Source organism: Parus major, chromosome 8 (assembly GCF_001522545.3).
Source record: "Parus major isolate Abel chromosome 8, Parus_major1.1, whole genome shotgun sequence".
Lineage (NCBI taxonomy): Eukaryota > Metazoa > Chordata > Aves > Passeriformes > Paridae > Parus > Parus major.
The window spans coordinates 14,468,080-14,494,480 of NC_031777.1; the positions used below are offsets into that span (position 1 = coordinate 14,468,080).

The window sequence follows — 26,401 nt, forward strand, 5'->3', positions numbered from 1 at the left end:
CAATACAAAAATCTTGTTTCATTGTTGGTGAATGATAAAATTGAAAGACAGCAAATTTCAAGCTCATTCTCAGACTCTGTACAGCTTGTACTGGTATTTGTCTTTTGCTTTTCTTTCTATTGTCCTGCACTACCTCTGCTAAAAGACAGTTGTTCCTCCTCCAACTCCCTTCAGAGACTCTAAAAGACTTTTCCCATGTTTTTCTCTTCATTACACCTCACCAAGAGATGATCCAATTTACAGAAAAAAAAACAAAGCCCCCCAGAAAAAAACCAGCAAACTTTTCTACAAACATAAACAACTCCAGAGTTTAACTCGTGCATTAATATGTTTTTCTAACTAAATTAGGATATCAGTAGATCTGACATATCCGTATGGGTGTTTAACCATCAGTTTAAGTTCAACATTGACCAAACAAAACTTAGCATCCTAAACCCTTTTCTCCATTTCTACAGTACGTAATTTTCTTTCATCATGCCCTTAACTGGAGGGTTATTTTGCATTCAGACACGAGTCAACTAGAGACATGCCTGAACATATTACCTGCGTAGCATTTGCAAGACTCATCCTCTTCCCTCTGTGCTCAGAACTGATGCTTCTGTCCAGTTTATTCTTATCACTCTGTTCTAACTATTGCTCCATCGTCAGCCTTGGTATGTTCCATCTCAATTCACCAATTTCCTTTTAAAATATAACACTAAAGATCACTTTAGTAGGATGTTTCAAAGACAAACAATTTTTCTGTTTATTAAATTATCTTTCCCCCCCCGCTCCAGATAATAAAGTGCTTGTCTTCACCTTAAAGGCCTTTTTTAATTTATTTGTCTTCACGTTAAATCAAAACATTGACCTTCATTTCATGTATCATGCTTAGATATTTTTCAAAATTCCTCCATAATCTCAGTCAAAATGTCTGTTATGCATAGAAAATCCATAGTTTTATTCAAAATTCCTGCTGATGTTTTTGTTGAGAACAATGAGTTGACAAATAGTTTGCTATGATGTATGTTTTACAATTCTGACCAGTGTTGTGCCATTATTTCTTTGCTGTCTTGTTCATGCGATACCTATATTTTTAGAACGCTCATAATAGACTTTTCCTACCTAAATACTACTGTAATACAAATAAAACATAATGGAAAAATATTAAATACACACTTCGAAATGGTTCTAAATCAGTGACCACAACAAAGTTGAATTACATATATTTACACACATGCATACATACAATGATCGAGTTATACCAAAATGAAATCATTACATACAGCAACATTTTTCTTTTTCCTTTAGACACACCACCACTACATACAATGAAATTCACATAAAATGAGAAAGGCATTTGTAGGTGTGCTTTAATTACTACTCTAGTTCTATCTTCAGCAGCACTATTGCAGCATTTTCCAGTACATGACACCTTGTAACAAAGCATCCCTCAACCATAGCTGGAACACCAGTTAGTGTCTATGTGCAGGGCAAGTGTCTCCAGGACAGGAACAGGAAAGCTAGAGATTGGGAAACGATGGATGGGAAGATGCCACCAACCAAGTATGTGCTTCACAAGAGTACAGAATCAAAACTCATTCTTCTCTATCAAAAAATACACACATTTAATGTTGGTCTTTTAATTCTAAGAGAAAAGCAATTCCAAAAATACAAACTGAACATCAGAGTTAAGTCAACCACCATAAAAAAAATGAAACGACATTCACAATACTTAGGTCAATGGACAGCTGAAGTTTGACAAGTATTTTCTCCCCACACCTCCCCCACTAAAGTCCCCAAGTACATTCCAATATTTATCGTTAAATGAATCTTTATGAAAAATACTGCTGGTGTTCAGTTAGAATTAAAGGACTTGAATAAAGTGAAACAAAGACGAATACAGATGATGTGAGTAAGGTTACAAAGGCTTTACATTTTGCATTATCTCAAGATATAAACATTCAAAAATTAACATGAAGTTGCTGTGTTATCAAAATATTGCAGCTATAGGCAAGGCAACATTAAATTAATAGCTGAGGGTGTGAGAAAAAAAAAACCCCACACATTTTAGTGAAGGTAAACAGAAGTGGGAGTTTTGAATTAACATTTTTGTAAAGCTAATATAACCCAGCCAGCCATAAGCCAAGCACAGGATAAAAAGCTTTCTCTGCTTCCTTTGGCTATAAGGTGACCAAATAAAATTCAGGAAAAAAAAAAATCACCTTTTCAAGATGTTCAAGATGAGCAGAAAAAGTCAAATAACCAAGTAATGGAATAAATAAGTACTAAGTCAGGCAGTACACTTTAAACCATTCTGTCATTTGTTAATGTTATATAGTTTTATTTTGGTGGCAAACTGTAAGCACGTAAGAAAACTAACCTTATACAGTGAATGACCACCAAAATAAAAATATTCTTCTGTTTACTCTTTGGCTAAAACCCCCTCAAAAGTAGCAGACAAAGAAAAAACATCTAATACTGGCAAGAGACTTTTTGACTTTTTTTTTTTTAAAAAGTAAAATAATCTTATCAATTTAAAAACTTGGTACATTTTATAAACACAAAGAGGTAATGTTGTAATAAAATCAGTAATTTTACTTCAAATGGCAACATTTGTTGACCCTGTGCAATAATACACTTAATTCATACTACATTTATCAAAATATGACTGTTTCTACAGATATGTAGAGATCCTGCACGACTCCTGTCAACTTACTTTATAACTGGGACATGAAATTTACAATCAGAGTACCACAAGAGCTTTCAAATTGTTCTTTCTGGTAGAATTAATTTCAAAATCTTCAGATCCTGCATTATTTTTTAACAGTTAATTCAAATGGAAAATAATGGAATGTAGAGCACATGAACATCAATGACTGCACCCATTGCCAGAACACGCTGCACTGGTTGGACACTTTTCCTTAGTACATAAAAAGCAACAGCACCCAATAAGCCTGAGAAGAAATGCTGCTGTGTAAATACTGGCAACTATTCCTGAAAAAAGAATTATGGGATGTATTCTCAGAAGCTGACCGATCCCATAATTTGTATTGCATAGGTCACAATCACACATCTATATACACGCCCAGGTCTGTGTGTGCATATACACCTCTGTATATACGCACACACGCGCACACGCACACACACACAGAGAATATATTAAGAAGACAATGAAGTCTGGTCACAGAGCAATTTACAGGCTCAATATATTTTTTTTCTTTTTTTTTCCTTTTTTTTTTTTTACACTTTGTTTGAAAGAAAACTTCAGTATTTTACAGTCTTCAGTAGGCATTATATACACTGCACTTATGAAATCTAGAAAGTATTGAAATAGAAATACATTTCTGCAAACATTTGGGTAAGAAAACAAACCAAGATTTTTCAAATATTTGTGCTATCTACATAATATTTTCTCTAAATCACAATAACTGTATCCATGGAATGTTCTCTAGAAAATGTCATCTTTTTTTAAACACCATGCACATTTTTAAGCAATTGTAACCCAAAATATCCCAACCTAAAACAATCTAACAATGTTCAGATTAAAAAATTTAAGTCTCAGATCAGATTTTAAAAAGATAAGTCTTTATCACAAGAGCTGTAATGATAACAATTACATGTTAAGGCTAAATTGGTTTTGTTTTTTGTTTTTTTTTTTTAGAAACACATTTAAAGACCATTTCTCTGGTGGCTCTGCATTATGAACTGTACTTACAGATGACAGTGCAGTGAACATAATGTTCAGTCCTACAGTCAGGATGCAGTTGCTCCTTCCCACTCCACCAGATACTGCACCTTTCCATCAAGTGTCACCCGACGAGCCAACACACGGTATTTTTCCCCACAAGCTATTCTACCTGCTGCACCAAAATAACTAGTGATTGAGTTCTTCAGATGATTGAGCTGTAACTCCTGATCTGCTAAGTTGTTAAGTATCTCTGTATTGAGTTCATCATACTGGTAATCTTCCTTGCTCTCATCATCTTTTACAATTTCTGAATTTTGAGTTTGGAGTGCTTTTCGTGGAAAGCGGCCTCTCCTCCTCAAATGTGGTATTGCAGCAGGCCAAGTTCTTCCTGTACGAGTCCTTTTTCTTGAGTCAGATAAACTACTGAAAATAAAACCCCACAGCATTAATTCCAAGGGAATTCATAATGTGTGCTGCATCATCAGTTTTTTTCATGCCACTCATGTAATAACTTTTGCTGTTTTTCACTCAAAAAATACTTTTTGCCTACAGGTATGTAACTCTACGTATGACATTTAGGTAACAATTTCAGAACTCTAAATTAAACATAAGCTTTTAAAAAACTGACTATTTATATCAATAATGCATACAAAAATGACTCATGAAAGCAATCAATAGCATGAGCCAGAAAGGGGAGACAAAATAGTAGAATCCACGTGTGTTAATAAAAGAGAAATTTCTCTTTGCTGCACTTGAAAGAAGGAAACATTCAAGTAACAATTTGCTTGCAGGAAGGTTGACTGCAGTTAATAATTTATTTATAAACTCTGTGCCAAAATCTTTTCATGCTCTATTGACTTTAGAAAATCACAGCATACTTAGTATTTCATAACATGAATACATAAACCTACAAAAACAAAAGCTACTAAAATTAATTCAGAGTGCATCAGTTCTTTTGTGACCACTAGCAGAAAACTAAGCTCAGCAAATGTTTACACAGTTTAATCCTTTTCAGTAAATGTCATTTAGCCACATATTTTACATCAAAAACAATGATTAGTGAGCACCAAAAAATCCCTCTGAGTTGCAAGCAGAATTACTACAGAGAAATTTTCACTTATCATACTTCTTTGTATTTCCCCATGCTATTTATAGCTCTACTCTGATAAAAAAATTGTTAAAAATTAATACACTGCAAATCTTGATTTTTATAGCAGATAGAGTAACTGAGTAGTTACCTATAATGTCTGGAAATGTTAGATGAGGTAGTTTCTTTCATACTGGCAGCACCTGTGGATTCCACATCTGAGGTATTGGATGAATGTGCAGTTCCATCAGATTTCCTGTTTTACAAGATAACAAGTTTGCCATGTAAAAAAATAATCTTATACTGAAAACTGAGTTGACATTTCAGAAGCAAACAGATAAATTACGTGGCATTGCAATGTTTTATGGGAGGGTTTGTTTGGTTTTTTATAATTTACCCAACAGTGCAGGGTAATTCCAAGGCTGGGTTCTCTATCACTGGAACTGGTTCATTATCCTAAGGGGGAAAAAAAAAAAGGTATGTCAACTTTATTCTTTCTTTTTGATTTTGAGAGCAAGAGGGGGAATACAAATTCATATTAACTTGTTATGTTTTTCTTCAACATTTATGATGCAATTAGAAGGAAGGGAGGAAGGGGGAAGAAATATCCTTACCAGAGGAGATGACTCTGGAGTTTTGTGAATCATTTTTCTTGTATAGGGACCAGGTGGACGACCTACTGATTTTTTTTTCCCCTTTCTTTCTATACCATTACTTAATTCCCTAGAAGAAAATTTGTATTTTATTCTGTATTACTGATGATAATTTTCATTGAATACATGTTTTCCTTTGGCAATGAATATACAATTAGATCATTATCTCTAAAGCATTGTATTAAATGAGGTGATTCTGTCAAATCAAAATTTGTGAAACTACACGGTTTTGTCTTTATAATAACAGAACAGATTCAATGTATTTCTAGGGACATTACTGATTACCAAATGTTGAAGAGGAATGAACAAGTGTTAAATATCATTTATTCATATGATCACTCATAATGAAAAAAATGGCACATAACCAATACAAGTTACTGTTTCACAACATATTTCCTATTGAGGATTCTAGTTAGATTATTGCCTAAGAGATCCAGTAAGGCAAAAGGTTTTGTTTCCCAAATGACAGCAAAGTTGGTATATTTTCTGTTGTTCTTACTGCTGTATTTCATGTTGATTTTTTAGAAGAATCCTAATGGACAGTTAACTACATTTGTTCTAAGACCTTGTTCTCACAAATAATCTGCTTTTATAGTTATTTTTTTTTTAATTTTTTAAAGAAAAGGCCTTTTTTGATGGCACCAAAAAATACCCAAAAGTAGCCCAAATTAACCACAACACTGCTAGAAGGACTGGGTTATTTTACCTCACATCAGGGATTGGTTTAGATGACTTTCTGCCTTTAATTTTGAACTCATGTGAAGTTCCTTCTGGTTCTTTATCAGCTTTTAAAGCAGCATTCGGTGGCACCGGAGGAACTCGGATTCTCAAGCCAAACAAATGCTTCTTTTTCTTTATTTCTTTTCCAGACATAAACCTAGATAATGTTAAACTAATTGTTAAAATTCTGATCCCAGGGAACACAACTTTTAAAATAGCAGGGTACATGCAAAACAAAATTAGCCTAAGGGAATATTCACTCAAATGCTACTTTACTCCCCTCATTACCCCATCACAGTCCTCCTTCTCAAAAACAGAATGTGAAGTGGAAGGAGGATGGAAGTTAAAACAATTCTCCTTCCTGGTATAAGCTACAATCAAAATATTTATGTCATGTTATAGTTTGAAAAACTAAACACTAGGAACATTATATAAAAATTATATAATATATATATTATATTTATATATATATAAAATTATATATTATAACTAGGAACATTATTTAAAATTTAAAATGTTATCTACAGCCAGAGAGGTTATTACATAGACTGAAGACTAACCTAAGTCAAATTAAATAGGCAAATATTTAAAACAAAAGGACCAATAACTTACATAGTCTTGTAATCATTTAACGCCTCCAGGACATGCTCATACCTTTCAGATTTTGGTGTGTCTGCCAGCTGTAAAGTATTAAGAAATCATTTAACCTCTCAAATTCTTTAATAATAGAAAGATTCCAGTTATTGAGTCGTCATAACTACAGATTTAAATGTGAACTACATTAACAAAATATTAGCTGTGGTTACATGTTAACCATAATCCCACATATTTTGTGATTTAAATCCACAGAATTAATGCCAGGATCAAGCCCAGGCCATAGAATGAGTTCTACTTTTAAGAAGTACAAGAAAAATATCTCAAAAACATTTAGTATAATGAGGGAACAAGAACACTAGATTGCTCTACTGAGACTCTTAACAAAAAATCTTCTGTATGTACTCCCAAATTAATTGAGATTGCAAACAGAGGATAACTATATAGACAAAAGAGAAAACTAATTATTTATGATAATGATGGCAAAATCCTGCCATAGGACACAATTCACATTTTTTAACACTACTCAACTTGATAAAAAAAAAACCAGAAAAATTATTTGAATTAAAAAAAACCCCAAAGCAGTAGATCTATTTTCACGCCCCCTTAGCTAAGTCCCAGTCTAACCTCCCTCCTTTCACCAAAGCCTGAAATAACTAGTCCCTATGAAGCTTTCAAAGCATGAAATCTTCTCTCCGAAAAATTGCATAAAGAATTACAGAGAAAAGCAGAAAAAGTATGGTGGTGACCATCATGTAGACACAACGTTTATGTACCATAATGCAAAAAAAATTATTTACATTTATATTTATATATCTACTTTTCAATTCTAGCAAAACTACCATTATTTCCAGTTGCCATACCAAAATTTGTATGTTTAACTATAGAGCTGACAGCACTTTATAAATTTCACTATTAATATGAATACTAAAGAGCAGACTGTACAACATTTGCAGCTCAAAGAAACCCAACAAAATACTCAAGATCAGATAATTTCTAAAGAATACAATTCTCACCAAACAAGACAGAAAAGGTCAAAGAATATGTGATAACATCTAAAAATAAGTGAATAAATATACTCATAAACCCCAACCTTTTAACATGATTTTGGGCAAGATTGACAGTCTACCTGACCACCAAAGCTAAGGGAGGTGTTCAAGTGGTTTTAGCCAAAGAAATTAACAACTTATTTTCCATCTTCACTGTATGCATGCCATACAATCCATTGCTATCTAGAGGTCTTGCAACTCTGCAGCACTAAACTACAGAAAACTATCACATATTTATTGCTTTCTAAATAACATGTTGAAAATTACTGGATTAGGAACTCCAGCATTTACTACTACTGTCTCACCTACAGCTAAAACCCTTTTCCCTCTTACTCAAGTATAAATAGGTAGAGAAGGAAACTAAAGTGTCATTTTTAATAGTGGCAATTTAAGTAGACCACAAAACCCCTAAAATCATTATATTGTACATGTCAATTATTTCTGCGACTAATTTCTGTTTCTCTCATCTCCCTAATTAACAAGTTAATCAGATTTTTCAAGCTAATTTTTGCCAATTTCATGAAAGACGTTTAAAATCTTTTTAGAATAAGTATTGAAATTTCCTCAATACAGCTTGTATGAACTTATTCCAAGTCTAGCCCTTTAAAAAGTAGCATTCAGACTTCAAATTAGTAGTTTCCTTGAAGGTGTAGAAATATTAAAGAATTGAAAATACTAATTAAAGAAGTGAGTTTACTTATTTTGGATCTGCCCTTTCCTTCCTCCCCTTTAGTTACATGTTTTTCTCAGATTGAGCATGGATGGATTAGAAGCAGAAAGGGGAAGAGCACAAAGAGGACGGTAGCCTTTCAACTTCTTCAAAATGGCTTATGTACTCCTAATCAATGACAGCTCCACCCTCCTCTTCCACTGCTCTGACCAGCCAGTCTGACATGAAATTCCACTAAATATAAGGAATATTATGTTAAATGAACATAATTTCTTCCACATTTCCCTCAACACTAAGAAAAACAAAATTCAAAATTAAATACAGCTTACACACTTGTTAAGCTATACAGTACAACAGCAAAAAGATTCATTATTTTGAAAAAATGGTGTGAGAATTAAATTTTGTACAGCCTTTTTTTTTTTTCAATCAAACCTCAAGACTTGTTATGACAGACATTTATTTTATGTGACTTAGGCAAAAGATGTTATACGTATCAAAGTAAACCAGATCTGTATTCATTACTCTAACTTTTAGTAATGCTTTAGTGTTTGCTTGACTTTCTAAAACACTATTGACACCGATAGTTTAAAATATATATGTTTAGACTATTTTCCATTATTTATGAAAAACAGTTACTCATTTAAACCAAGAACATACAGTTGGTTCTCAAATTGTGTGTGCTAGTAAAAATGGACTACAGTTGTATGAATTTACTCAAGAGAAGTATAAAAGTAGGATATACAGACAGAAAATTTCAACCCATTACATACCATTTATTAAAAAACCTTCTAAACCCTAAAGAATTTTCATGCATACTACTAACAGTATGCCACTTTGAACTTATGTCATAAATTTTTGCACCTAACCTCACATGCAGAAACAAAGATCCTGGCCAACACAGGTCCTCTTCGCTAAATATGAAGTCAATCTGCTTGAGTAAATGGATTTCCTTTAATGCTATGATAAATGCTCAGTAATCAAATAGCTGGGAAAATAACTAGTATAGTAATGAGCTAAAATCGAAATGTCTTGACAAGTAGCTGAATCTGACTGGAAAAGGATCAAAAACAAACAGGACACAAACTGACCACCCCCACTGTAAGTATTAGGATGAAAAGAAGAAAATTTTGAGTAAAATATTTAACACATAAAGGATGTGTTACACCTTAGAGACACTGAATGTGGTCTTCACATGCAGTACACTCTGCCTTCAATTCTACACTTAAGATTTTCAGGTCACAGCACATGAAAATATCAAAGTAATAAAAGAATTATGAAACTAAAAGAGAACGTAGATGCACAACAGAATAAACGGTTAAGTAATGAAAATTTGTCATGCAAGTAATTGGGTAACTTGAAGAAATTTTACAGTTTGGAAAAATATGCACCATTCAAAAGGCATTTAATTTCTGCAAGGAAATCAAGAACTATTTGGGATTACCAGATTTTAAGGTACTAAAGGATTTAACATCCAGAGTAGAAAAGTTCACAGGTTGTCAACTTTCAGGACATACGTATGCACTGTGATTTAAAAACAAGAAAGGGTATTCTACTTACTTACCTCACCAGGATGCAATCTATCCCAGTTTTCATTAATGTAGGCCATAAGTTCAAGCTCCGAATCAAAATATTTCTTTTTATGAATAACACTTAGGTTGTAAAGGCAAAGATGTGCTATATCTACCCTAGAATATTTGAATAAAAAAACCAGAGAAAACAAGTATTTTTCTTCCAATTGCTTTCCTTTGAAACAATTTAGTAGAAAAGATATTAGCATTATACAGGTGGAGGAACACAAAGCCCAACTTAAGACACTCAATCCAGACAACACTATGAAGCCTCCTGCAATTTCTCTTCAAGTGATTCCTTCTGTTTTGCATCTCACTTATTTCTGCCTCATCTCATTGTCATGATATTTTTTTAAACTCCAAACTGCTCTGGACCATGGGATATGTAAGCAAGTCTGAATTCATGCAAGCATTTTGGTGAATTAACATTTAACAAGACAATTGCCACCATGTATTTGTTAGCACTACATAATATATCCACTAAACTGGATATAATTTCTATTACAGACTAGTTCCATTAAGACTATTCAAGGAAACTATTATAAAATGTATCAGGATGTGTGCTCTAGTACTCACTACGTTTGGCTTACATAATACAGCAGGATCCTAAACTTGCAAAAACCACTTAACTTAGATATCTCAATCTTCACATACACAACAAGTGAGTAGTTGCTTGTTACTCCACTGAATGATTCCAGGATTGAATCCCAAGAGCATGCAATCACAATATATCTCTACCCTTAAAGATAAACTTTGAAAGAGATTTATCCCTGATCATACACACAGCAAGAATGACTCAGGAAACAGCTCAAGGTAACAAACAGATTTCCTTTTTAGGAAGGAGAGCCAAAACACCAAAAAGAAAAGTAGAGCATGTATTCAACTCACCCTTTTTTAAAAAAGCCATACTTACCATCTCAAGGGTAAACGTTTGAGGTATTCTGGTCCAGAACTGCAAACTGAGCAAATGAACGTATAAAACCTAAAAATATATACATATGTATATGTACACATGTCTGGGTTGTGGCTGTCCATACACACACACACAGTGTTTTAACACCCTGATTATGAAAAAAAAATGGAAATTAAGCAAGCTAGAAACTTGGGCAAATTGTATTTGTGAGTCCCTTTATTCTTTATCTTACTTTAGCAACTTCTGTAATCTGTGCTGATACCTACTGGGCCAGATACAAGGTACTTCTTCAATTTCATCCTGCTACCACTGTTTCTTTATGCCTGAGAAAGTCCCTCAACCTGTGACTGTATCAGTGACGGTGCTCTGTAATGTCCCCAGCATAATCTCTCAAATGCAAAAACCCATGCACCAACGTAGATATGCATTTTAAGAACCCATACATTTCTGGGTCCTAACTCAGTTCCTCCACACATACATTCCAGAAAAATTCCCACATAAAATTATAATAAATAGTGAATTAAATGCTCTTTGATCCTTTTATCCAGTTTTCCTTTCATCTGCTGGAAGCACTCCAAGTTCCGCTTAAAATAAAACCACAGATCAGCACTCTTTTTTGATTCTTTTTGTCCTAACTCCTCACACATGAACAGAGGATGTAGAGTTGCACCTATCTTATAAAGGATTTCCACACAAAGTAAAGGCAGTAACAGGTGGAATCCAACTCTTCATTAGTCACCTCTCCACCATCCACCACTGCATCCCCCGTTCAACTGAGATGAAGAACTACATTTTCCTGGCATCCAAACACAGACTGTCTTGTGTATAGACTTTACTCAAAACTCAACTCCTTTTTGACAAATACCAATGTGTTATGGATGCCTTAATAAAAGCTCATATGTGAGACTTCCTCCACATTTAAAATAAATACAACCATAAAGTACATCTTAATTTTCTTACCTGTCACCAAAAAGCATTGGCTTTTGGAGGCACTGCACACAAGCCTCGTGAAACCACTGTTTACATTTGCAGCACTGCAACATCTTTAGATACCAGCTTCAACAACAGAAAGAGACATAAGATGCGTTTAAAAAGTTACTGAAAATAGTTTCTTCATTATGTTTAAATTAAATAGGAAGAGATCTTTTGACCCAAACAGATTTTCAGTTTATAAATCAGTCATCTCTACAGATATTTCAGTAACACTTAGCTCCATAATCGATTACTAGAAAAGACAGACTAGTAATAATAAAAAGATGGCCTAGTAAAAGAAAAAAGTTACTAAATTAAGGAAAAAACCTAATTAATTTACTCTAACATCCACCTTTTAATTCTCAGTGAGAATTCAGGAACTCCATACAAGCTCCTTCTGACATACTAGATTAGTTTCTTTGTTATTTTCTAAAGCACAACCCAACTGCATTAAGTCACAAACATTTGTTCTGAGGATCCAACTACTTGAATCCTCAAAAGAAACCTTGCAGTTTACACCATTTCCTTTTCAGCTTCTCCCTTGAGAAAAGGAACCATGAACAAACATGGTGTCAGTTTTGCAAGTCTCAAACCAGAGCACTGTCCTGTGTGTATACACTCAAAAACTTTGCTTTTTTGTGTGACTCTCTACTTGCCTTGACCTCAGATCTTCAACACTATCTTATTCATTCACTCATTCATGTAGACACCAAAGTACTCATTTCTACTTGCTTAAGAAGCCCTCTTCTTGCCTTTCTTGTAAAAAATAACCAGCAGAGGACTCTAATGTCATAAGAGGGGGGAAAAAAAAAAAAAAAAATCTTTCCCCTCACAGTGACTGAAAATCAGGATATGACATTATGGTAGAATCAGACAGCTATCTATTCAATAAATTAATCTCTAGGTATATTTATTTTCATGACTTATGACAGAGCCAAGTTAACATCAGAAAAATTCTGCCTAGAACTGCAAGATTATCAACAAACAACTCCATCCAAACTCAACACATCAACAGTAAAAACACAAAACAACACAAAAAAAATTTCCCACTCTTTACAAATGTACTGTGATGATACCTGTGATGGTCACATGACAAAATTAAAGCAAACCAAAGTATTTCATGGGAGAAGAAAAGAAATTAATAATGTATTTCCTACTGTGAGACACTTCAAAAATGTATAGAGAATTCAAAATCCCACTTTGCATCCAGTCTCTGATATGTACACACAACAGAAACTAACAAGTTCACAAGGAAGTCTACAAGAAAAGAGTCCAAGTTTGTAGCTGCACTAGAAAAGTTCTTACATATTATCCATTACTTACTCTCCAGGTCCTCCACAATAGCAGTAACACTGCTGTACATTGGTTTTATGACCTGCATCCCACTCAAGGTCTGTTGCATTATATGGTAACGTTTGTTTCATGACTTGCAGTGCTTTGGCATTTGGTCCTTTCTTAAGCGCACCACCTCTCTGAGCCAAAACAGATACATAACTTTACAAAAAACCAGTAACATATTTCTGAAACTTTCAAAGCTTTTCATTTAATTGTAGAAAACTATTCATAACTTTCAAGTCAAATATTTTCAGGTTCATTTATGTTTTAATACTAGCATGTTTGTTTACTAGTGAAACATCATCTATTTCTAAAAACAGCATTACTTCTCAACATACAAAATTTGCATTCAGATCAAAGATAAAAAAGAAATCACTAAAAAAAGCCATATATTTTTATTGTTTCAATTTCAAAGATAAAGACATATGCAATATGAAATGTATTTACATTATTTTTCTAGAAACACACCTTTGTTGTTGTTGCAAAGACACACTGTCGACAGAGCCATTTATCATCTGAATCAATCACGCTGGAATCAATATTTGGTGTGTGACACAGCTGATGATAACCTGTATGAAAAATGATCAGCCAAACTGTTATTAAAATGACAAAAACTTACACAGAATTAACTATACATAATTTTAATGCAACTATAAGGCATTACCCATTGTTAAGTGCCAATGACCTGAACAAAAAGATTGGTAACACATTCAAAATGGCCTTTTAAATTTTCTTAGTAGAAAAAAATAATCTTGACTTACAGAACAGGTGTTAGTCACTTTAACATGGATTATCATCTTTCACTGAGCTGTTAATAGCCACTAAGGGCTACAAAATTTAAGATCAGTTGAGCAGTCAGTCATAGCCGGGCAAATATCCTCCTTTGTGAAACAAATCAAAACAACTTTTAAAATGCAGTAAATAGAAAAAAAAAATCTAGTTACCTTGCCCACATTTATCACATATAACCATTTCATTTGGTGCTTCTGAATACTCTTCCTGACATATTGTACAGACCATTTCCCCACTCTCAGTGGCTCCTAGACAAAGATGAGATTGTGATTTTTTTTCAGATTAAATCTGCAGTTGGAACAGTTACCACACAGTATACCACATGTATAGCCTTCTTCATAATTTCACTTACAGATGCATGCATTGTAGAAACACATTGTTACGTGCCAAACTTCTTAATAAGAATATATTCAGACATTTTATATAGACTGTATTATAAATATTTATATCACTTATGATAAGCTATCAGATATTTACAGGCTTTATATTGCCTACTGACTATGCAGTCCATGGTTCCTCAACATCAACAATAAAAATTCAGTAATTGAATAAAGAATGTAAACTTAGGTTAAAAAATACCTATAAATTAATACTATCTGGGCAACCAATAGATCTTTTGCATTTATATCACTTAATGTTTCTTTCCATGTAAATACATACACACTTTGCATGTCTTTTTGACAGATCTGCCAAAGCTGCCTTAAACTCCAACATCAGCACTGCTATTACTATTTATACATATCTGCAAGCATACAAAAGCACACAGTTACGGTAGAGGAAGGAGAAAAAATAAGTTTGCAAACTGGAAACAAAACTACATCTTGCTCCATTTATACCACATACCAATATAACAGGTGATTAAAATACAAGTTTCTTAATTACAGAATATTCTGAGTTTGAAGGGACTCATAAGGATCATCAACTTGAAATTTTCTCATACTCATTTACTAAATTTTGATAATTTGCATAAATTAATCAGAGATCATAAACTAGTAGTATACAGAAGCAGAAGGGCATTTTTATAAGCTTCAAGAAATTAAGCAATTGATTCTTTGCTATTATAAATACAAAGCTTAAGTAGACAGTGTTTAGCTTAAACATCAAGAATCAACAAGAGCGAGAGCAGATTTCCATTGCTTTTGTACAATGAGGAAATTGAAACTTGTTTTCAAAGGAAATTATCATCCATGCTTCATTAGCATTAGGTTAGAAAAATATAAACTACTATCAAAATGTCTGAAAACCAAAAAGGTATTACACAATATGTGCCTCACTTGATAACTACACATTTCTTTATATTACACGAATACTCCAAAATCTGTAACAGTTTCTTATGTGCAACAGTTACAGTGTTGCTTTTAAATGTCCAAACTGTTCAAACGTAAGATTCACCAAGCTTTAGTTTCCTCATATATTATGTCATTTCAACTGAAAACAGTTCAAGAATATAAACTTGGTGTAAATTAGGGCCTGGAATTTTCTGTTGAAGCAGAGAACATAATCTACCCCCACCCAAACTCAAATACAATTATTTTTAGAAGGCTTCTCCACCTCACACAATGGAAAACAAACAAAAAAAAAGCCCAAAAACAAAACAGTTACTTCAATGACAGAGTTGTTTGAAAATATTTTTTTTCTTATTCGTGTAATTTTTATTCCTGGATCACATTAAATAATATTACTCTTTAGTATAAAAAGAGTATATTATAATCATATTTTTTAACAGATAACAGTAAACTATACAAATAAGATGCCAAACAATGACTATTTCATGAAAGTTCTTGCCTGTTTGTATGTCCTTCCAGAGAACCCAGGATTTGGAACTGTCTTCAAATATAATGAAGCAGTTCTGTTTCAGTTTGTTTATCTGAAAGACAGAAATGTAGCAGAAGCCATGAGTAAAAGCACCAAACAGAAGAATTTATTTAATACTACAAAAGCGAGACAATGCTGCAATTTTCAACAGTATGTGACACTCTAAGATTCCAGTGAAGTTAAAAGATGTGATTACCTTTTTGATAGTTCCAAGATAAAACAAGCCATCTGACCATCTAGCTAGGACATCCTGACCTTCCTCAAATTTACAAACTGGCTTTTTGGCTTTCTGTCCATCACGTAACGACAGCTTGGCCAGAGATGCTGAGCTCTTATGGCTGCGACGTAAAGGAGACCGCTTATGGACCAGTGAATTACCCACCGCTGTGGAGTCTCTGTGGGAAGGCAAGGAAGAGAACAGGGAACCACAACTGGGTTAAAGGAACCATGGACAGGAAATACCAACACAACCAACTCCAGAACTTCAGGTAACAGAAGACCTGCTCATCTTTACTGACTTTACACATCTTCAGTAGCGGTGCCTCTGCTACTATACAAGTGTACAAAATCTGAAAGGGACAAGTTTATAGAAATGTCCTAGGAAATCAACTAATGTAAATGAGGATGGGGATGCACAAACGTCCCAGCTCAGAGACTCTTCATAAAATCACCAGAACCATTGAAAAACACACCAAAAATATTCAATACAGGATTACTTATGCAAAACTCAAATCACTGCCAGTTTTCTAAAACTCCAAGGAAGCTAAAAAGGTCCTAAACCAATTCTAACTGTAGTACCTTGGCTGGAACAGTACAGGTTGAGAATTATGCCGGCTGTAAATACTGACATACCTCCAACACAGAATCAATGCAATGCCACTAAGCAAAAATGTAGAGCTTCCCAGCACAGGAAGAATATCTACATGTTGAATTTCTTATGTAAAATAACTTTTCCTCTGTGTTAGAGTAAGGGTGGAAAATGTTAAGGAAGAAAAAACAACAGATCTTGCAACCTTTCTTCACATGTGAAACCCAAAATTATTTGTATGAGTAAGCATTTTTCCTCATATATTCCTCAATATATAGTGTAATCATATGTAAGTGTGTATATGCCTTTATGCCAGACTAGCTGTCAAACAATACACTTCAATTAAAGCAGTAAATACAGAAAATTATAAAACAGGACCAGAGACTGCACAAGGAAGAACTTCATAAGTAATACTCAGAATATGAGACTATGTAATAAAGCTACCATTTGTATATCCAAATGTATTTTTCCCTAGAAAATATATATGTATGGGCAACTAGGATGCAAACACAAGTAGGGATCAGGGAATTAAATAGGATACAGTCAATTGAAGAGCAGTTTCACCTCACTCAGGATTATCTTAGGTACATTACCAGCACCAGAAACATTTGAATTAATCTTAAAGCACCAACAAAAGCAGTAAATTAATCAATGTGCCATACAGTTTGAGAATTGCTATACAGTTATTTGAGAAGTTGTTCTACAGCTTCAAAGAGAAAGGAATCTTCTCTCTAAAGAATTTACTACTCACATTTAATATGACAATAAAACTGGAAAGGTAATGGCTTAAAATATCATATTAAACAGTTTAAACCAAAGAGATTAGGTACAAGAAAATCAGCTGCTGTAAGCATATTTATAATTAATGTGACATTTAACAATGACATGACAGTAAGAGCAGCTATAATGGGCCTCTGGCATCCTCATGCACAACTGGGTCACCAATTTAAGTCCTGCTTGATCCCAAAGACAAAAATATTGAAATGCATGACTAGGGAAGACCAGAGGAACAAAAAAATCCTATGGCTTGTTTCACAGCTGACACCTTGTCACTTCATCTGACAACCTTCATTACTGCATCAGAAAATTAAACTGTCATTTTCCATCTTCTCTCTTCATGATGCAAGTAACAATGTTCAGACCCACCACCCAACCAGATTTCTCACATAAGGACTAACCAATTCTGCTGCTTCTGACACAAAAGCTAATTCAAGTTACTGCTTCTCTTCCTCAGCTCTACTCTAATCTCAGATAAATGAGACAGGATACATGCAGCATTCAAAATAGGTTTACAATAACAGAGTAAAAGCATGGTAGTCCAGGACACTTATTTTTTACTTTCTTGGCACTAACATCAGGTTTACAACTGGTTTGATAGAACTACTCTCAGAGAGGTTCAAACATTTTCTTACCAATTTTTTTCTGGAGTTTAAGACCCTAGAAAAAGATAGGTTAGCCTAGCTAGGCTAGCCTAGAAATAGGTAGCTCATTCCTGCTACAAGGCAAGAATGTTTGCTCTTCTTTTCCAGTACTTGAAAAAATGTGTGAAAGATCTTGTACCAAAGACAAATTCATTGGTCATAAACAGTACAGATTGTCACTTAAGAAACAACTGTGAACTTTTTATTTTAAAAATGCCTTCAAAAGCTTTCTCTTAAGTACAAAAGTTTGGCTCACAAGACCACTGAAATCGTAACAAGTGAGCATAATTTTCTGACACAAAACACTTAAATGAACCCATACATTCACTTAAACAACAACATAAATACACAACAGCAGCTTCAGACCCTGAAGAAGCTTGATACACAGTGAAGATGTGAGCCAATAAACCAGATACTTCTCCATTGTCCACACTGTTCTCTTTGTGAGTGATGGCAGTGGTGAAGTGACAACTAAACAGCTCATGAAGCATGTCCTGCTGTGGCACTTTATGGTTTGTCTCAGAGACTGAAAATAGGGTTACTTATTACAATAGGCTGACAGTAACTTAACAGTTGCTTTCCACACGGATAGGAAATTTCTCTCCACAGAAACACTTTCCCTCAATGTTTTTGACTGCGACTAAGTAGGAAGTCAACTGTTTTAACAAGTTGACTTTAATGAACAGGACATAAGTTACTTAAAGTAGGTGTCTCTGAAGTACCTTCTGGAACCCCTGCACAAGAAATGCAGTAAATACCAGTGTAAAAGCTACACTGCATAAAATGTTACTAGTTTGCCTTCTGTCTTGTCACAGCTCTAACTGTTGTAGTGGAATGCCAAAAAGTCACACCTACCATTAAAATAATACTTTTGTTGGAAGTTAAAATGCAAACTGAATTTCAAAATTGGCAAGAAAGTAAAGGTCCCACATTTTCCAGCAACTTGCTTTCCAGTCTTTCTTAGCTTCACAGCATGTTTCTAACATTTAATAATGTGGTTACCAACAAAATTAGTCACCTCCAAATAACAATTTCCCCACCATCTTAAACATTTCTCTCCAAGAACTTATAATTGCACAATAGCCATCAAATGCACTGTTTTTCAAAAAATCCTATACAATATAAATATCTTCATTATATCATTTAACTTCCACAACCAAACTACACTGTATGTCATAAAGCGTGTATGGCTTTACATCTATTACTCAATGCTAAGCATGTTGTGCTGAATTCTTACTCTAGCACTTAAAATGCAAAAACAAAGTACTTATATACCCATACAATCTTTCAGAAGTTCATGGTGGCAGTCAGTAAAATGTGTCTGCACACTGATACACTTCTGAAAATAGAAATGCACTTCCACCTTTTCTTCAGAAGTTGATGTCATGAAGTACTGAAAATGCTCACTGATTTTCACCTTGGAGTCTAGATCGTAGTCACAGATATTCTCAAGCAAGCCAAGCAGAAGGATACCTTCTATTCATCTACTTAATGAATTAGTTTATATGTTGGAAAAGCAGGAGATTGTCAACAGGAATGGCAAACTGCCTCACAAAGTCAACTACCTAAATCAGTCTCATTTATGAACCATAAGCAGTTACTATGCCTAGCATTGCATATATCAAAATTACATTTGCTAGTTTTGACTCACTAGTAACTCTAACCTCTTAATCAGCAGTCAGAAATTTTTGGTGTTCATTCGGTGCCTCTACTCCTCTACAGCTATCCTACAGAAGGGACAGCTGGGGAAAAAGATATGAAGAGGCTTGAGGATTAAAAAGCCTGAGCATTCTTGTTTACAAGTGTCTTTTTCTTAAAATCATTTATACTCCTGTACTCCTTCAGTCTCAACAACTGTTGTGCAAAAACTTGTCAAGAAAAACTCCCTTGATGGGTTGTTTTTTGTTTCGTTTTGTTTTTTGCCCAGCCATCTCAATTCACTGATCTGTTTCAAAGAATGGCTTGTAAGCACAACTGAATAAATGCAAACAAGCAACTTGGGACACAAACTACCTCAGCTAGCACTGCCAAACTGCATGACTGAACTAGTCAGGTTCACTGACAATCCATACAATTTCAGGAAATTTCGAGAAGAGCTGCCTGATTCACAAATGCTGCACCAGTAACAGATTATAGCTACCCTATGAGCACAGATAGTTTTTAGAAGCATTAAAGATACTAAGTTTCAACAACAAAGTGCCCAAAAAACATGAAAAGAAAATATTAATCCACTGAGAAAACCCAAAACAGGACAAATAGCTCATTTAATCCTAGTAAATACGAATCACAGTAAAGGGATGATTACTCTAAAGATTTATCAGAAGGGAATTCAAATAGCAATCACACACAGAGCATTATAGGAAGACAGCCCACAGAGGTTTAGGATCTATCTCAAAACCTGAAGTATGGTATCCTACAGGAAAGAAAAATATAGTGAAAGAGCTTAGGATAACTAGAGATAATAATTTCAGATTCTGGAAGTATGATGTTACTGCTGATTAATCAGAGTTTTTTTTGGTCTGAAGTTGCAAACTTTATTAGAGAAAGCTGAACTATGAAGAAGTTGTAAGATACTGTAAATACTAGCAGTCTGTTCTTCTCTCCTTAAAACAGGAGAGTTAACATCCACATGGAATGAGGGGAGTGGAGGTCTAGCAAGGGCTCAGAACACACAAAAACCATGGCAGTTTCACACATGGCTTATCCAATACAGCCGCTTGCTCCCCTCCCAGCAGCTCTGGAATGACAAGCTGGCTTCTCCATTAGCTTCCTATTCAGTTTTCTTTCCCTTAATATGGAATTACTGGCTGGTATTTAAAACAAAGTACCTCACAGAGAGATCTGGTGACTAAACAAGCCAGGTAAACAACAAGTGCTCACAGCTAGAAGACAGCAGAAAAGGGAAATTAATCTTTTCGGAGAGTAATAATCATAGCTTGTTTACCCAGCTCCACATAACCAAGCTAAAACCATGTTTCCAACATTGCCTGTGACTTGGATCTGGTATCTACGTTAACAGCTGAAGAGATGTTGGATCCTGGCCACATTTCTTCCTTTCAGCTTCTCCACTATTTATGAGATCTCATACCAACCATTATCTGTTCACTGTGGCAAACATACTTTTCTCCCCCAAAAAAAAAAGATTCCGCTGGGCCAAGAAGACAGTCAAAATTAACAGGATGACAAGTCAAACTTAAGTTAATTTCCTCCACCCCAATCCAGGTGCAAACTTCAGGCTGATAAAACTGGTAATAGAAAAGAAAAAAAAACACTTTGCTTTCCATAAGAGCAACATTATTGCAATAGTCACTTTTCAATTACACACTAACTGGCTATTACATTAGTACACTGCCATTTACTTCTATCAAGCAAAGGATCAAATACAAATCCAGATTACAGTCTATCCTCTACACTGCTTCACAGATTGAAATGAATATTGCTTTTCCAATCAAACAACATCTACAAAACACACTTGAAACTCCTCAACTTTACACTATTTTGTATGCTGGTACAACCAAAGGCCAACTGTACCAAAGAAGGGCAACTGGACTCTAACCTAGGCATCCCTCAAGTCTACAAAAGTAGAGAGTAATGAGTGGGGGATAAGAAATACATTATCAAAATTACTTTCAGTTTTTAAGTGTTGTTTAGGATAACAAAATAATTCAGGGTAGAAAGGTTCTCAAGAATTCTGTAGCCATGCTCAACATGAGGCCAAACCAGGTGGCCCACAAGCACCCTGGGCCCCTGTTTCACTGCTGAGCTGCCACCCTGGGGAGAGGGAATGTTCCCTCTCCCATCAGAATCTCTCTTATTCCAAAATAGGCATGTTACCTATTTTCCTCCTGCCACGCACTGTTGTAAGAGACTAATTGCATCCTAATTTTCTCATAGGAGCTGGAAGGCTGCAGTTATGTCTCCCTGAAGCTGAATGAACCTGGTTCCCTAAGGCTCCTCTCATAGAGCAAGTGCTCCAATCCCTAGCTGTCCTGGTGGCCCTACACCAAACTCTCCTAGTTTGAAGTCTCTTGCAGTGGTAGCACCAAAACACAGCATTCTATTGAGATACTGTCTAATAAATTTTGTGTAGAAGGAAATAACCACCTCCCTTCAGTCTTCTACTACTGTCATTACAGCACAGGATACCACTTGTCTTAGCTCACAGGACACAGTGCTGGCTCCTATTCTGCTTTCTATCTGTCAGATCCCCAGCCAATCTTGCAAATCTTTGCCTGGGGTTCCTTCTTCAGATGCAGGACTTTGCTTTCTTATCTCTTGAATTTCATGATGTTCATGCTCAGCTCAATCTCTTCCTTCAGCCTTGCTGAAACTGAGGTTGGATGAGGTTCTCCCCATGTTCAAAAACTCTGCCATTTTTAACACAAAAAGTGTTCAGGTTTTAACCGGACACAGTCAAGTTGTTCAGGCCATGATTTACATCTTTAATGACTGTTACCAGCCATCACCTTTCCATGTATCCAGAAACACCCTCCAGGAAGACTTCATGATTTCCCCTAATGACCAAGGGAATCTAAGCAGCCTGTGGCTCCCTGGGTTTAGCTCACAGCCCTTTCCAAAGTTGAGTGTAACACATGCAATTCTCTAAATCATTATGGATTAGCCCTGTTCTTCACAACCTGTAACAGTGAGGAAGAGCCCTACAAGAACATCATACACACCTACATAGTTTCCTTAGTGCTCTTGAAAGCAGTCTGGTCCCATGGGCCTACATGAGTCAAGTTCACATTTGTTCAAACATGCAGCAAGACAACTCATGGGCCACTCAAGCAAAGCTTAACAAATACACCATGTATTGAAGTTAAAATATCATTTAAGGCAGAACAGCTTTGTCCTACCAATGATTTCAGGATAACAATTCTGTATAAGCCACTCCTTGTCAGTAAGATGAGAAATTGTAACTTGCTTATTCTCAGCTTTACTCAGTCAACCCTAATAGCACCCATGATGATCAAATGTGATTTCGCATAACACATTACGATCCCAGTAGGGTGACTGACTTTGGTGAGGATTTTAGTTCTTTCAAAGGGCCTTATATTTTGGCTATGATTTTTTTTCTCTGATTTTTCCTGTCTGGTCTGTCTCTTTAGGCAACTGTTTAGTCATCACAAAGTATATTTTCATTAATGAGTTTTAAGTAGATTCATGCTTTCAAAAGTATTTACATCACATTACCTGACAAAAGTAATAAATTCTGCTTCTCAGAAATAAGAAACTGGTAATAAAAACTGAGGTCCTGCAGCCTATTAATCTGATTATCAGTTAGGTCTATGAATCTGCTGCATATCAGAAAGAAGTTTAGCCAGAGGACTGAGGGGAAGTAACTGTTTGTGACAAAAAACTTGTTAGATAGCATCTAGATAGAATACTGTGGGGTTTTGCTCTCTGCCCCTGTGAAATATGACTGTCCTTACAAAGACTGATGCACACTGTTAAAAAGAGATGGTCACCAGGATAAGTGTACTCCCATGTTCATGATACTACAATCACTTGTGATTTTATTTTTGCTCACATTCTCCCTCAAGGAATCTTAACTAACTAGAAGTGTCTTAAATCTATTTTATATGAATAGGTAAAGTATTAGAGTTTAAAAAATCATTCCAGAATAACATATTTAGTATGTAGGGAAGTAGGACAGGGCAGTAATGTACTGCAAGAGCCATTTGTTTGGGGTCAATCATGTGTTTGTACGTGAAAGGCAGAAGGTACAGGGAGAAAACAATGGTACCACGTCACAAGACACCTTTTCAGACCAAAATTCCCCTTAATTGTATCTTCAGCACCTCTGTGAACACACCAACTGCCTTTTGGGTTTCTACAGTATCCAAATCCAGTACATGTAGCAACACACCCAAGGGAGTATGAACACGCAACCCAGCAATGAAAAAAATAACAGACAACGTGCTACCTTGCTCTAGGAGAAGAGGGGAAGAAAAAAGGGTTTCAGAGCTGACCAAAATCCCATAATGCTAACTTTTCTTCTTTAAGGTTAGTCTGCAAGAACAGCAACCTCCACAAGCATTCCACAGAATTAAAAAAATAAATAGATCTGAAACATAAGTAAAGTAGTATTATCCTAGAAGATATTTAGTGAATGAAGTATGTCCAGACTCGTTAGGAATGCTCTCATCATTAGCTCTCCTTCTCTCAAAGAAACTTATGCATCTTGATTTCGCTCCTCCATGGAAATTATCTGTCCAGCAATAACTGCGGCTTTATAATTCTTCTCCTGTTGTGTTTTGCTCAAAGACACACTTCCTCTCCATTTCCGGCAAGGAAGGCCTGTGAAGAAGGTGAAACCAACTCTGCAGCTAGGCCAGTGGCCAGTTGGATCAAAAATGCAGTCAATTCAAACTAAGAGAAGATTCATGCTGGCTTCTAGTCACATGTGCTTCTAGTCACATCTCCAAGCTTCCTCCTCCACAACTCACATGAGGAACACAAAATATGCTTTAGTGCCTCTACATTAATTCACTTTCATCTCCAGGGAATACAAAAGTCCACTGTCTACTGGGAAATTAACTGGAACTTATTTGTTACAGCTGCTCTTCTCATAAATTTTACCTGATCTCCTGGTGCAGGGAAGGACAAACATAACTTCATACTAACTACTAATACATGTCTCTTTCACCTACTAAAAAAAATATATATACCCTGCTGACTAGCCATCTTAAGTCATATGAGAATCATCTACATCTGATTTTAAATTCTTTCCAAAACAGAAAAGGCAACTTGTTAAGAAGCCACACACCTGTATTTGACAAAAAAAAAAGGGTTAACTGTGGAAAACATTACTTCATTATATTTTCAGTACAGATCCACATTTCACAGCTTGTAGCTCCTTTCAAAGACCCTTCTCATTTTCACTATATTATGTACTTCCTTTCATACGTTCAATCTTTGTTTTCCCTTATTCTCCTTTAAATGAAAAGCTATGAACTCATTACCTGCATTCTAATAATGCAGAAATGAAACATTTTCTCCCCCTCTTTTAATCTCAAATGCTTTCAATTAAATGTAATTTGAGCTCTCAAAAAAAGGGACAAATATTACCAGGTTAACTTTTACCAACCTGACTGCAAATCAAAAGAAAAAAAAACAAGAGGGAAACTCCTTTGTTACTACCCCACACTTCTGGCAGCTTGAGTCTATATCATTGATCACATTCCCTTACACAAAGTCAGGAGAAAACCATGTCATTACCCATTACTACATTTGACCTTTTAAAGTTATGATAAGATGGGCCTATCACAAATTCCAGAAACAACCACAATGCTACACTGCTTTCCTGTTTCATTTAATTATGCAAACCCTCTACTTCTAATAGCACCCTGATCCTTCATGGATGAACAACAACCCCTCGTATTTCAACACTAATATCAGTGTCCAGAGCATCCAGCACAGAACCATATTGTTCTCTTCAGTAAAAGAGGTATCAGCCCATTCTTTCCACAGAATTCAATACAAAAAAAAAAAAAAAAGAAAATGCATTACAGCATATCCTTTCACCCAGCAACAGTTCCCATATTTAAGTGGACTAAAAACCTGCTGTGCACATTCAAATCGTCAAGCCTGACAGAAATTAAGAGGTGAAGCATTGCAAACAAACAAACAAACAAAGAACAAACAAAAAAAACAAAGCCACACAAAAAAATTCAAATAAAAATAAAAATAAAATCCCAAAAACAAAGTTACCAACGAGCACCACTACCTCTTTGTGCTGCTCTCTTCGCACTCGAGCAAACGCAGCCTACTCGGACAATATCCTTAAAGGAGAAGATGAAAATACAGCTGGCGCGAGGCTGATGGCACCTCACCGCTGCAGCCCCCGGCCCAGCCGACCGGCCCGCTGCCTCCCTCCCTTTGTTTTGGTCACCGAGGAGCACCACTGACCCCTCACATTCGCCCGGCAGCGGCCGCTCGGAGGGAGCTCCCTCCCCCTCCCCCAAAGGCCTCGGGCCCCCACTCCGGAGCGGGCCCCTCGCAGCGCTCTCCGCCGCGGCGCTGGGATGCGGCACCGGCGGCCCGGGCTGCGGGGATCGCGCTCCCCCCACCGCGCGGGCCCGGCCGCCCCTCCCTCCCCCCACCCCTCACCTCATTCGGTCTCTCCAGTGGTGCCAACCGCCTCATACAGGGAAATCGGCGAGCTCGGGAGCCTCCCCCGGCGGCGCGGCACGATGCGGTGCGGCCGGGCGCTCGGTGCGCAGCGGGCCCCCCAGACGCGGACCCGCGGCGGAAGGCGGCGGGGGACGGTCAGACCCGCCTCACGGGCAGTCCGGCCCCGGCGCAGCCCCTCGCCATTTTTGTTTCCCGCGG

General features: G+C 36.0%; 1 protein-coding gene across 4 annotated transcripts; it reads right to left on the minus strand.

The window, feature by feature from the left end:
- MTF2 (metal response element binding transcription factor 2) lies at positions 1 to 26,401 on the minus strand. 4 transcript variants are annotated; one of them, XM_015636424.3, is made up of 15 exons: positions 26,180 to 26,401; positions 16,035 to 16,233; positions 15,809 to 15,890; positions 14,176 to 14,271; positions 13,700 to 13,800; positions 13,220 to 13,368; positions 11,885 to 11,980; positions 10,925 to 10,993; positions 10,005 to 10,128; positions 6,743 to 6,810; positions 6,117 to 6,287; positions 5,372 to 5,480; positions 5,155 to 5,213; positions 4,909 to 5,013; positions 1 to 4,090 (listed from the first exon to the last, which is right to left on the minus strand). In XM_015636424.3, exons 1-15 carry the CDS (start codon positions 26,182 to 26,184, stop codon positions 3,736 to 3,738), a joined length of 1,788 nt encoding a protein of 595 aa, XP_015491910.1. In that variant the 5' UTR covers positions 26,185 to 26,401; the 3' UTR covers positions 1 to 3,735. The 4 variants fall into 4 exon arrangements, with proteins under 4 accessions (XP_015491910.1, XP_015491909.1, XP_015491912.1 ...); XM_015636423.3 differs by having other exon boundaries at positions 1 to 4,093; XM_015636426.3 differs by lacking the exon at positions 26,180 to 26,401 and adding an exon at positions 25,797 to 25,837 and having other exon boundaries at positions 1 to 4,093.